This window comes from Chiloscyllium plagiosum, unplaced genomic scaffold (genome assembly GCF_037043375.1).
Source record: "Chiloscyllium plagiosum isolate Xiang-an unplaced genomic scaffold, Cpla_swu_hap1 HiC_scaffold_4, whole genome shotgun sequence".
Lineage (NCBI taxonomy): Eukaryota > Metazoa > Chordata > Chondrichthyes > Orectolobiformes > Hemiscylliidae > Chiloscyllium > Chiloscyllium plagiosum.
The window spans coordinates 105,570,494-105,582,835 of NW_028270142.1; the positions used below are offsets into that span (position 1 = coordinate 105,570,494).

At 44.7% G+C, this 12,342-nt stretch overlaps 1 protein-coding gene across 1 annotated transcript in view; it reads right to left on the reverse strand.

Moving 5' to 3' along the window:
* Nucleotides 1-12,038, reverse strand: part of tp53inp1 (tumor protein p53 inducible nuclear protein 1) — a 34,334-nt gene extending 22,296 nt beyond the window's left edge. The window contains exons 1-2 of the mRNA XM_087986545.1: nucleotides 11,812-12,038; nucleotides 1,976-2,247 (exon numbers count right to left, since the gene is read on the reverse strand). Of these exons, the coding sequence (XP_087842671.1) occupies nucleotides 1,976-2,093 (118 nt within the window). The 5' untranslated portion in view covers nucleotides 2,094-2,247; nucleotides 11,812-12,038. The remainder of the gene's footprint in view (nucleotides 1-1,975; nucleotides 2,248-11,811) is intronic.
* Between the last annotated feature and the right edge of the window lie 304 nt (nucleotides 12,039-12,342).

Sequence of the window (12,342 nt, forward strand, 5' to 3'; positions counted from 1 at the left end):
TGCTGTGGTTTGGAGTCCTGTCAAGGCCATATCAGGTAAGAATGTCGGATTTCGTTCCCTGAATGACATTAGTGAACCTGATGGGTATTTACAATCAACAACAGTTACATACTCGCTGATATACATTTTTAAATTCTAAGTTTTTATTGAATACAGATTCCATCTTAAGCCATGGTGGGGTTCAAACCCAGATCCCTAAAACACTAGGCCCTAAAACACTCTGGTTTACTAGCCTAATGACAATACCACTACTCAACTGGCTACCTTGAAAATCCCTAACTGAAACAATTTGGTTAGAAGCAATTTGGCTAGATGTTTTGTTATGTGCTGTGTCTAATGAGATGTCACACTGCTCTGCTTAAAACAACACAAATAACTAGTGCTATTCTGAATTTGAATTCATTCAGAAATGCTAAGGACCTTGAAATCCATTGGATGCTATCCGAGTGGTACTCTCTAGGTATTGGTCGAGGCAGTAGAAAAATACTCAACATGCACTGCAGCAAAATACATGACTGTGGGTTCTACTCTGGTATCTGCTACACCATATGTGGAAATCAATACATGAGGGGTGTTGAAATTCTCTACATGCCACCATCTGACAGGTTAGGCACAGCCTATAATCAATACATTTTAAAAAAATAAATTTTGGGAGGTTGGGGGAAAGAAGGAGTTGGACAGTCTAGACTCATTTACGCCCACCGGAATAATTTGGATGCCTCCTCTCGCTGGGGTTATCAGCCTCCAGTTTTGCAATGAATTCTAAATAAAATGAGGAAGTGAAAGCTCAGTGTCATGAGACTCCTCCTGACTCTGTATACTGTTCATCATTGGCTTGCAATGGGCAAGTAAAGGCTCTGTCTGCTCTACTCACAGGTTGAAAGGTCCCAAAAATAATAGCAACTTGTGCAGTTGGTTTCCTGTTGTTTTCCTAAAGTGTGTTTTGCTTGTCTCCTGCCAAAGTGATGGACAGAGCCTGGCTGAACACCTACACATTCTCAAGGCTAGAATATCATATCTAAAGAAGCAATAAAATGACTCTTTCTAGGCTGGCTACAAGTTCCAATTGTAAACAATATCATACAAAAAATGGATAATCCTAAAGTATTTAAGATAATGGACTAACTTATTGGAATACACTTCTCATTTACTGAAAATTAAATTATGAACTTTCAATAGGTGTCTGTAGAATGACATGAAAGGAAACAACATTGAGAGATTATTTGATTGGCATAACTGTAGTCATGCAATCTCCTGTTTTGAGGCACTTTGAGAGATTTTACTTCTTATTTCAAATTTTATTCAATGATCTCACTTGTAGTGTTTGTGTTGTGACTCTTCCCACTAAGTCATTTTTACATTGTCTCTAGAAACTTGAGACTTGCTCCAGGGCAACTGAATTCTAATACACAAACTCTCTAGTACCTTGGTCATGTAGTTAGTGAAGTGCAGGGCTAACCACTACTGCTGGACCTGAGCCTAACTTTGTTTTCTGTCCATCTTTTACTTCCAACAGGGATTACCTATCAGAAGATTTCTTCCCAGCCCAGAGAAAACTCTTAGCCAATACTTGATTAAGGATAGTTAACACTGTGCAGTTTGGCAATCAAATGATAGAATTCATGGTGGGTGTACATGCTACCATTGTGGTATTTAGATCAAATGAAAATTTAGGAAATACCCAAGCTGTGACACTATAGTATTGTCAATATGTAGACAAAAAAAAACCCTGGTCGTACAAAATACAGCTTTAATGTGATCAAACATTCAAAACTCCCATGTAAATGATGCTTCAACCTGCTCTACAAACTTCAGTCATTGTACTATGACTTATAACGAAAAGATAATGCTATTCATGTCAATTATATTGCCTTATTAAATGCAAAGAAATCACGCTACTGCTTTAGCAATAAATACAAAATACGCTATTCACAATAACTGACATTAATTTGTGTTCTGTATCTAATTTTCTCACCTATATAATCGACCAGAATCCATTCGTCATCCTCCTTCTCACAAAGCTCAGGTTCCTGACTTTCGTTTTCAGCATGGTCAAACATTCCAAAGAGCATACTGGAGAAGCGTTGGTACATAGCTTGGTGAAGTTAGTTAGTTCTTCTGTTGTACAGTGGTGCTTGACTGAATAGAGCAACTAATCACTTTAGTGGTGCAAGGAAGTCAGTGAGTGCTCAAAATGCATAGAATTCCAAAATTCTATACAGCGAAGAAATACAAGTTTTCATTTATCTGTGTAGAGGAAAGATTGAAATATATTAAAAAATGGAAAATGAAGCAGGATGGGATAAAAGGAATATACAATAATATTCCATAATCTGAAAAGCCGCTGTAAACTAAATATACCTTAAAACAATAACTCTAATCTTAAAAATCAGCTTGAAAACTTGTGAAATTCCTCAGTGCAAATTATTCTTCATTTCTTTCCAAGAATATCTCAGAAGAATATGCCAGAGAATTGAGAACTGTTACAAGTTGTATCCCCTATCTAGGTGAAGTTAAATTTTGGAAATGCAATACTGTTACTAAAACTGAGCCCAGTATCTCCTCAGTTGGGGGCGGCATAGGAAATAGCCAAACAATTTTTCTTCTCATTGAAAACCAGCGACCCCTTCTGGAAAATGTAGAAATGACGTATCAGGTGAAAACAGGACTCGGCACATCTGTGGCGACGTCATGGTCAAATTTGTTGATGTTTGCTGCTTAAGTTCACAGCAGTTAGTCAAGGTATCATAAATTATACTCCAGGATAGGCGTGTATCTTCAGAAATGTAAAAAGGGAGAAAAAAAACTGGACAAAGTTTTCTTTTTATTCAGAAGAATACAATATATGCTCAACAACTTTTGGGGAGTGGAGAGTATTTATGTACAACTTTCTCTCAAGGTTTAGTGAATGAGGTGGAATGATATCACTGTACAGGAGTTATAACTGATGAAAACATAACCTTCCCATTCTGACAACTGGAGATGGAGACCACAAGATCCACTGAGGATTATGCTAATGGAAAATACTTCAGAATAAATGTAGTCTGTTTTAGATACATTTTTCTTAAATTGGTTGTGCCAGATGGATGATTAGAGTTGAGAGTGTAGTGCTGGAAAAGCACAGGAGGTCAGGCAGCTTTCGAGGAGCAGGAAAATAGACATTTTGGGCAAAAACCCTTCATCAGGAATCTGATGAACATTCCTGATGAAGGGCTTTTGTCTGAAACATCGATTTTGCTGCTCCTCAGATGCTGACTGGCCTGCTGTGCTTTTCCAACACCACACTCTCAGCTCTAATCTCCAGCATCTGCAGTCCTCACTTTCGCCCAAATTGTTAATTATGCAATTTTGTATTGCAGTAAGATTTAAAAAGAACTGGCAATCACTCGCAATTGTTTACAGGATTACAAAAGATAAACATACACAAAACAATAAAAATTGCAAGAACTTGGCACACAATTCTTGTAAAAATGGGATGGATTTGATGGAAATCTCAGGAGCAGGAAATGTGGCATGCAAGGTGACTGAATTGGGCAGGATGGGAAATTTTGATTCCTTGATCACCAAAGCCAACCCCCTGGACTGGAATCAGACAAGCCCCTTACCTGGCTCCCCCAGAATCATTATAGTTCTGCTTGATCCCACCAAGGACGAGTTCCTTCCAACTTATCACATGCAGTGTGTTTGCTGTGAAAGCTACAGGGAGGAGGAAGTGAGGACAGCAGATGCTGGAAAAGCGCAACAGGCCAGGCAGCATCCGAGGAGCAGGAGAATCAACGTTTTGGGCATAAGCCCTTCTTCAGGAATGAGGCTGGTGTGCCAAGCAGGCTAAGATAAAAGATGGGGGGGGGGGGGGGATTTGGTGGAGGGGCGCTGGGAATACGATAGGTGGAAGGAGGTGAGGGTAAGGGTGATAGGCCAGAGAGGGGGTGGAGGCGGAGAGGTCGTGAAGATGATTGCAGGTCAAGAGGGCGGTGCTGAATCCGGGGGTTGGAACTAAGATAAGATGGGTGGAGGGGAAATGAGGAAGCTGGAGAAATCTACATTCATCCCGTGTGGTTGGAGGTTGGAGGGTGAAAGCTACAGGCACATGGTGCAGGTGCAATACTGATGTGATAAGGAGCCATACAGCCACGTGTCTCTCTCCTTGAGTGGTCAGTGGTCTGAGTTGTGGCAAGCTGCTTTCCTCTCTTTGCAATAAAAGCACTGTAGACCACAAATGCAGCCATTGTGCAGAATGCCCGAGAACTCAGAACCATAAGATGCATCCTGTGTAAATGCATGAGATGTCAGAGTGCCTGTGCATGCAAAGTGCCCTTGAAAAGCATGCAAGACATAGCTGCTTCCAAACTCCAAACTGAAGGCATTTGTCTGAAAGCAGCCATGATGTGGTGAAGCTGATGGTTTGGTGATGTCCACCTGGTGATGGATGAAAAGGTGGAAGAGAACAGTGTGTATAGACCATGCAGGGACAGAGTTGGATAAACAAGTGGTGGCCTGCTGCTGCTGTGTAGCCATTGACTTTAATGTCAGAATCTGGTGTTGTCTACTTCTTAGGGAAGGTAAGAAGAATAGGGAAGTGCATTGAAATGAGGAGAGTTTAGCTAATACCAATTTGCAAATACATGGAAATAAATGCGACTGCTTCTCATTAGCAAGACACCAGACTCACCATTTAATTCTCGAGGGAACATTGGAAGTCTTTTTTCACAACGTTGGGAATCTCATTATTCCATGCGAGTTATATTTTCCAAATATCTTGCCTTTGCCTATGCCAATCATGAGTGTGGAAAATTCCACCCATTGTTTCTTCCACATTAAAAGGAAACATCCCCAAATTCCCTTTGACCAACATGTGCCAAGCAAAAGGCATGCCAGTCCATTTAACTTGATAGAAATAGCATGCCACTGGAAAAGTTCCACCCAATATAATTGAATTGGGCAAAATGTCAACTTGTTCATCCCAAAGGAATTCAAATTAAAGCCAGGAAAATGATCAGAATTGATACAAACCATGGCTAGGAACAATGGTAAATAGCAAGAAACTTTAAGGAGAGTTTAAAAGGGCCTGTTTGCTATTACTATTGGCTCACGTTCTGGAATAGTCAGCTCGAATCTTTCTTGTATAAAATCTCGGATGTAACAGCAACACAACAGAAAATTTGCACTTAATTTATAGACTCTTTGCTCAAACATGAGTAGAAAATAATACAAGCAAATCACTCGCTGTACAACCAGTTATGCATTTTGTGGGCTGTTTTGATTATCGTCACTTTTTGGTAGAACGATGGCAAAAAGAAAGAGTTTCCAGTTAACAGGAAAGGATAAGAATAATCCCTACCAAAACCCAATGAATACAGAAGAAAGCATGAGAATGATAAAGTCTTGTGCAAATGACAACAGCTAAAATGAAGGAATTTGCAAACATTTCTTCTAAAACAAAATCTATAAATGTCCAGTTCAAATTGATCTTCTGAAATATTCATCAGGAGTAAGAAATCAAAATTTTCATAACAACAATAAAGTGAGATGCAATATTTCAATTTTTTTCTCGCATGTAAAAACAATTCAAAAAGGTGGTACCAAAAAAGGATTAACTGGGTCAACAGGACAGGCTGGATCAATCTTTGAGACCCATCTCAAATCTCTAATGCTTTTCAGGAATATATGCTTCCTTTGTCAAAACAAGAAGGAAAGATTTGAGACTTTAGGCTTGGTGGTTTTAGTTTATTTGGACTGGTGGACTCCACAAATAGTTTGTGAAGCTGAAAATGAACCTGTTCCTGCTACAATTATGCTGATAGCTCAACATTTAGAAAAAAATAATATGATTAAGCACAGTTTCATGTTTGAAATTTGTTAGAATTCTTTGAGGAAGTAACAAACATAATAGATAGCAAGGAAGTAGTGGGTGCAATATATTTGGTTTTTCAGAAGGTATTTAGTAAGATACCACATTAGGCTACTTAATAATATAAGAGGTCATGGTTTTGGAGATAGTACATTAGTCTGGATAGAGGATTGGTAGTTAATGGATGACAATGAGATGAGGTGAAGGGGGATTTTTCAGCAACTAATAGAGTGCCACAGTGATTGGTACCAAGGTCACAATTTATGTACAATATATATTTATGACTTGGATGCAAAACATAAACATATTATATCAAAGTCTGATGGTGGCACAAAAATAGCTAGTAGGGCAAGTGGTGAAGATAACAAGGGGATTTCGACAGATGAAGCAATTCGACAAAAACTTGGCAGATAGAATAAAATATGGGAACTGTGAGGTTATGCACTTTGGCATAAAGAATAGAGGATCTGAATATTATATACATGGAGAAAGATTGGAGAAAGACTGGAGAAAGACTGCAGCACACAGGGTTTTGGGAGTCCTCATGTGTGAATCACAAAAGGTAGCATACAAGTTCAGCAGGTAATAGAGATAGCAAATGGAAAGTTGGCCTTTATTTCAAAGGGAATGGAATACAAAAATAGAGAGTTTTGGTTGAAACTGTACAAGGCACTGGTCAGTTCACAGCTAGAATACCTTGATTAGTTTTAGGTCCCTAATCTAAGGAAAGATACACTGGCAGTGGAGGCAGTCCACAGAAGGTTCGCTATGCTGATCTTGAGTATGGGGGGTCTGTCTTACAAGGAGAGGTTGAGTAGGTTGAGCTTGTACTCATTAGAATGACAGGTGACCTGATTGAAACATACAAGGGTCTTTGAGGACTTGTCAAGGCAGATACAGAAAGTTTGTTTCCCCTTGTGAGGGGGTCGAAGGCCAGAGGGCATATATCTAAGAATTAAGGGGTCACCTTTACAAGACTTGGGATGAGGAGGAATTTCTTCTCTTAGAGGGTTGTGAATCTATGGAATTCTTTACCACAACGGAGTTTCTTACACATGAAACTGGTCAAGAAGGCAGCTCATCACCACCTTCTCAAAGCCACCATCAACATCCACATTCTAAAAGGTAATTAAAAACACCTTCCACAAAAGGAAAAGAAAATTAAGAATGGAATTCTGGTTAAAGTGCTAAAAGGGTAAACTTCTGAATTCATATGTGTCATTGGATTTTGTAAGGTCAGTCAGGTTATAAAGGACTGAATGGGTTTGCTTATCTGAACCCAGTGGTTTTACAGGCAGTATTACCATTCCATTTGATAAAACAGTTTAACAACTTATACAAGGGACATTCATTACTTGTGTAGAACGTATGCAATTTCTAAATGCTTATGATTAAATTTCTTCACAATATTATACTAAGAGTCTTTGACCAGTAAAATCATAGGAACTCATTGTAATTTTAATTATCAAAATAAAATTTAAAAGCTCGATCTCCACCAGAGGATTGCTGGCATTAATCAAATAATGGGTCCAGCTGATGATACAAACTTTTCACACACGCAAATCAACAACGCATGGCTGGATGATTGAGCTACGTAAACCCACTGTCAGTCACCCAGCAGCACCTGAATAACAAACCACGTCTAAAAGACATCTGACTAGCACGTTGGCCGGAGGATGGAAGCAGACTCAGGGTTGCCATGGCACTGGCTGGCTACAATCCAAAATCCCAGGAATCGAACGCCAGATCCTATTGTGACATCACGGAGCTCTACCGAATCAGGGGAAGATGGAACTCGAGCAAGAACTGCCTGGGAGCAGGGCAGCGGTAAACGTCCGGTACATGGCCACCGCCATCCGACGCCTTAAAACGGCAGTGCTCGGACCCGACGTAGTGCACCAGTTGGAGGACGCTCAGGTGTGCGGTGGGATCCTGTCCGCGCTCACCCCAGCCCGGACGGAATTTCACATTGGCCCCAAGGTCCCGTACTTCCCGCGGGAGCCTGTGCCCCACAACCTGAGCCGCCTCCAAAATTTTAATTTTGTTTCATTTAAGGAGGTGAAGAGAAAGGCCCTGTATCGACTGCTGCTGTACACCGTCCACCTCTTCTCCCTCATCCACCGTCCGGACACGCCTTGGCGTGCCCATTTGCCACCGGGCGGTGGGGATCCCCAGTGGAGGGCTCTCTACGCGGGAGTCCTCCCCCTTTCTCTCGGGGATCTGGGGTGGAGGGTGCTGCACGCAGCAGTCCCCTGCACCCGCAGATTGTGGTGGTTCACGGACTCCCAACCCAACTGCTTCTTCTGTGGCGCTGTGGAGTCCGTTGACCACGTTTATATTGGGTGTGGGTGTTTGTACTCCCTTTTTGATTTCCTTAAAAACCTTCTCCTCTGTTTTTGGTTGCACTTCAGTCCCACGCTCCTGATCTTTGGGCACCCGGTACGGAGGAAGGAGGGCAAGTCTGAAGACCTCCTCGTGGGTCTGCTCCTGGGCCTGGCCAAACTGGCCATCAACAGGTCGAGGCAGCGGGCCGTGGAGGGGGTCGTTAGGGCCGACTGCCTGCCCCTCTTCCGCGGTTACGTTAGAGCCCGGGTGTCCTTGGAGAAGGAGCACGCAGTGTCGACCAACACCCTGGGGTTGTTCAGGGAGAGGTGGGCGCCGCAGGGAGTGGAGTGCATCATTTCTCCCTCCAATTCTATTTTGATTTAGTCCCTACCCTCCCCTTCACTGTTTTGATCACACAGCACTGCCCTTTGATGTGAAGGGCAGTGTTTGTCACTGGCCACCCGGGTGTTTTCCTATCTTCCTGGTGGTGGAAATTGAATAAAGATTCGTGCACTTTGTGTCTTTCACTGTGTCTCACACCTGCACACACACACACACACACACACCATGGGTGCTGGGGATAAAATAAGCACTACCGCACTTAGGTGGTAGTGTGGGGGTTAATTTGAAGGAAAGGGGAAAAAAAATTTAAAAAAATAAACAGAAGTGTACGTTAGAGCCCGGGTGTCCTTGAAGAAAAAAAAAGAAAAAAAAAGAACTGCCTGGGAGCAGGGCAGCGGTAAACGTCCGGTACATGGCCACCGCCATCCGACGCCTTAAAACGGCAGTGCTCGGACCTGACATAGTGCACCAGTTGGAGGACGCTCAGGTGTGCGGTGGGATCCCGTCCGTGCTCACCCCAGCCCGGACGGAATTTCACATTGGCCCCAGGGTCCCGTACTTCCTGCGGGAGCGCGTGCCCAACAACCTGAGCCACCTCTGGAATTTTATTTTTGTTCCCTTTCAGGGGACAAAAAGGCGGGCCCTGTCTAGACTGCTGCTGCACACCGTCCACCTCTTCTCCCTCATCCACCGTCCGGGCACGCCTTGGCGTGCCCATTTGCCACCAGGCGGTGGGGAACCCCAGTGGAGGGTTCTCTACGCGGGAGTCCTCCTCCTTTCTCTCGGGGATCTGGGGTGGAGGGTGCTGCACGCAGCAGTCCCCTGCAACAGCAGATTGCGGTGGGTTACGGACTCCCAGCCCAACTGCTTGTTCTGTGGCGCTGTGGAGTCCGTGGACCATGTATATATTGGGTGTGGGCGTTTGCACTCCCTTTTTGATTTTCTGAAAAACCTCCTCCTCTGCTTTTGGTTGCACTTCAGTCCCACGCTCCTGATCTTCGGGCACCCGGTACGGAGGAGGGAGGGCAGGTCTGAAGATCGCCTCGTGGGTCTGCTCCTGGGCCTGGCCAAACTGGCCATCAATAGGTCCAGGCAGCGGGCCGTGGAGGGGGTCGTTAGGGCCGACTGCCTGCCCCTCTTCCGCGGTTACGTTAGGGCCCGCCTGTCCTTGGAGAAGGAGCACGCGGTGTCCACCAACACCCTGGAGTTGTTCAGGGAGAGGTGGGCGCCGCAGGGATTGGAGTGCATTATTTCTCCATCCAACTCTATTTTGATTTAGTCCCTCCCCTCCCCTTCACTGTTTTGAGCACACAGCACTGCCCTTTGATGTGAAGGGCACTGCTTGTCACTGGCCACTCGGGTGTTTTCCTATCTTCCTGGTGGTGGAAATTGAATAAAGATTTGTGCACTGTGTGTCTTTCACTGTGTCTCACACCTGCACACACACACCATGGGTGCTGGCGAAAAAATAAGCACTACCGCACTTAGGTGGTAGTGTGGGGGTTAAATAAAAAAAGAAAAAAAAAACTGCCTGGGAGCAGGGCAGCGGTAGACGTCCGGTACATGGCCACCACCATCCGACGCTTTAAAACGGCAGTGCTCAGACCTGACGTAGTGCACCAGTTGGAGGACGCTCAGGTGTGTGGTGGGATCCCGTCCATGCTCACCCCAGCCCGGACGGAATTTCACATTGGCCCCAGGGTCCCGTACTTCCCGCGGGAGCCCATGCCCCACAACCTGAGCCGTCTCTGGAATTTTAATTTTGTTCCCTTTCAGGGGGCAAAAAGGCGGGCCCTGTATAGACTGCTGCTGCACACCGTCCACCTCTTCTCCCCCATCCACCGTCTGGACACGCCTTGGCGTGCCCATTTGCCACCGGGCGGTGGGGATCCCCAGTGGAGGGCTCTCTACGCGGGAGTCCTCCCCCTTTCTCTTGGGGATCTGGGGTGGAGGGTGCTGCATGCAGTGGTCCCCTGCAACTGCAGATTGCGGTGGTTCACGGACTCCCAGCCCAACTGCTTGTTCTGTGGCACTGTGGAGTCCATGGACCATGTGTATATTGGGTGTTGGCGTTTGCACTCCCTTTTTGATTTTCTTAAAAACCTCCACCTCTGCTTTTGGTTGCACTTCAGTCCCACGCTCCTGATCTTCGGGCACCCGGTACGGAGGAGGGAGGGCAGGTCTGAAGACCTCCTTGTGGGTCTGCTCCTGGGCCTGGCCAATTGTCCATAAACAGTTCCAGGCAGCGGGCCGTGGAGGGGGTCATTAGGGCCGACTGCCTGCCCCTCTTCCACAGTTACGTTAGGGCCCAGGTGTCCTTGGAGAAGGAGCACGCGGTCCCCACCAACACCCTGGAGTTGTTCAGGGAGAGGTGGGCGCCGCAGGGAGTGGAGTGCATTATCTCCCCCTCCAACTCTATTTTGATTTAGTCCCTGCTCTCCCCTTCACTGTTTGATCACACAGCATTGCCCTTTATGAAGGGCACTGCTTGTCACTGGCCACTCGGGTGTTTCCTTTCTTCCTGGTAAAAAAAAGAACCGCCTGGATTCGGAATCCCTTCGGTCAAGTCATGTCCCCTCCACCAGCAGCATCCACAGCAGGAAGCTTATGGTTGTGTTGCAATATAAATTAATCACTATAATGTAGATTAACAAATCTACTGCATTAAATGGTCCAATTCTTTGTTCGTCGAGAACAGTTTCATTCCAGAACCACGAAGTCACATCCCACCACAAATAATCCAAATTTATTTCGTTCAAATTTATTTCGAAATATATTGAAATTGAATTATCGATTTCGGCAACATATAAAATTACTATCCAGAAACCGCAACATTGATTAACCAATCATTGAACATTCCACGCAGGAAGACAAACATCCGCAGAGGATCTTGTGAGCAACAGCAAAATGTCTCTAACCTCATCTTCTCGAAAAACCGCAGAGCCCAGTTCAAGACTGTTTAGTTACGCCTTAAAAAGCTAACGTAAGCAATTTAAAGAGCCCAGCTGGACGCCTGGCTGTAAGAAAAGATCGCGTAAACCGACACCCGAGCAACTGACAATATCAGACACAAAAGGGTTCGGTGGTCGGGTTTTAAAATGTCAACATTGTCAGATTAATGCGACACGAAAACACCCCACAAACGACCTAACAACATACACTTCATCCAGATTGCACCCGTTCCTGTTGCTCGCTTGAGATTCCCTTGGCTTTGTCTTTTTCTCGGTTAAGGAAGAGAATCAACTCGACAAGAAAAATCGCAACCGGACGCAAAGGAAGTTCATGCCACTTGCCTGACTTTTAGATATTGCACTGTCTTCTTCTCCTCCTCTTTTACATGTAAACAATACTTTCGGCTCGGTTTCTTTTCGTTAAAAACACGCGCATGTGAGGTAGAAAACAAAAGAGAGAGGTTGAAATGAGGGTTGGAGCAATCTGTCTTTTTGTTGTTTGTGTTTTGAGAGCGTCTCCGGGTGAATGTCCTGTTTGCTCCCCTCAGTTCTCACCTCCCTGGATTGTTATTGTTGTGGAACTCCAACAGCTGATCGCTGCCCTGCGTCACAATGCTTCTCTCCGCCCCTCCGGCCAGCGCCGCTCCAATCACTAGCGCGCCCCAATCTGGGGACGTTCTATCACTAACGCACGTGATGTGGTGCGGGAGCCGGGAGAATGTCGAGCGAGTTCTAGCGGCTGGTTAGGTGCACAGCAAGGAAACCTGCTCAGCAGGTTAACCCCGAATGGAAATTAGCAACTTCTCATCATGTTGAAATGATTCGTATTGTCAACGTACACTTAGCAAAGTAATAAGCATAACATACTGACAA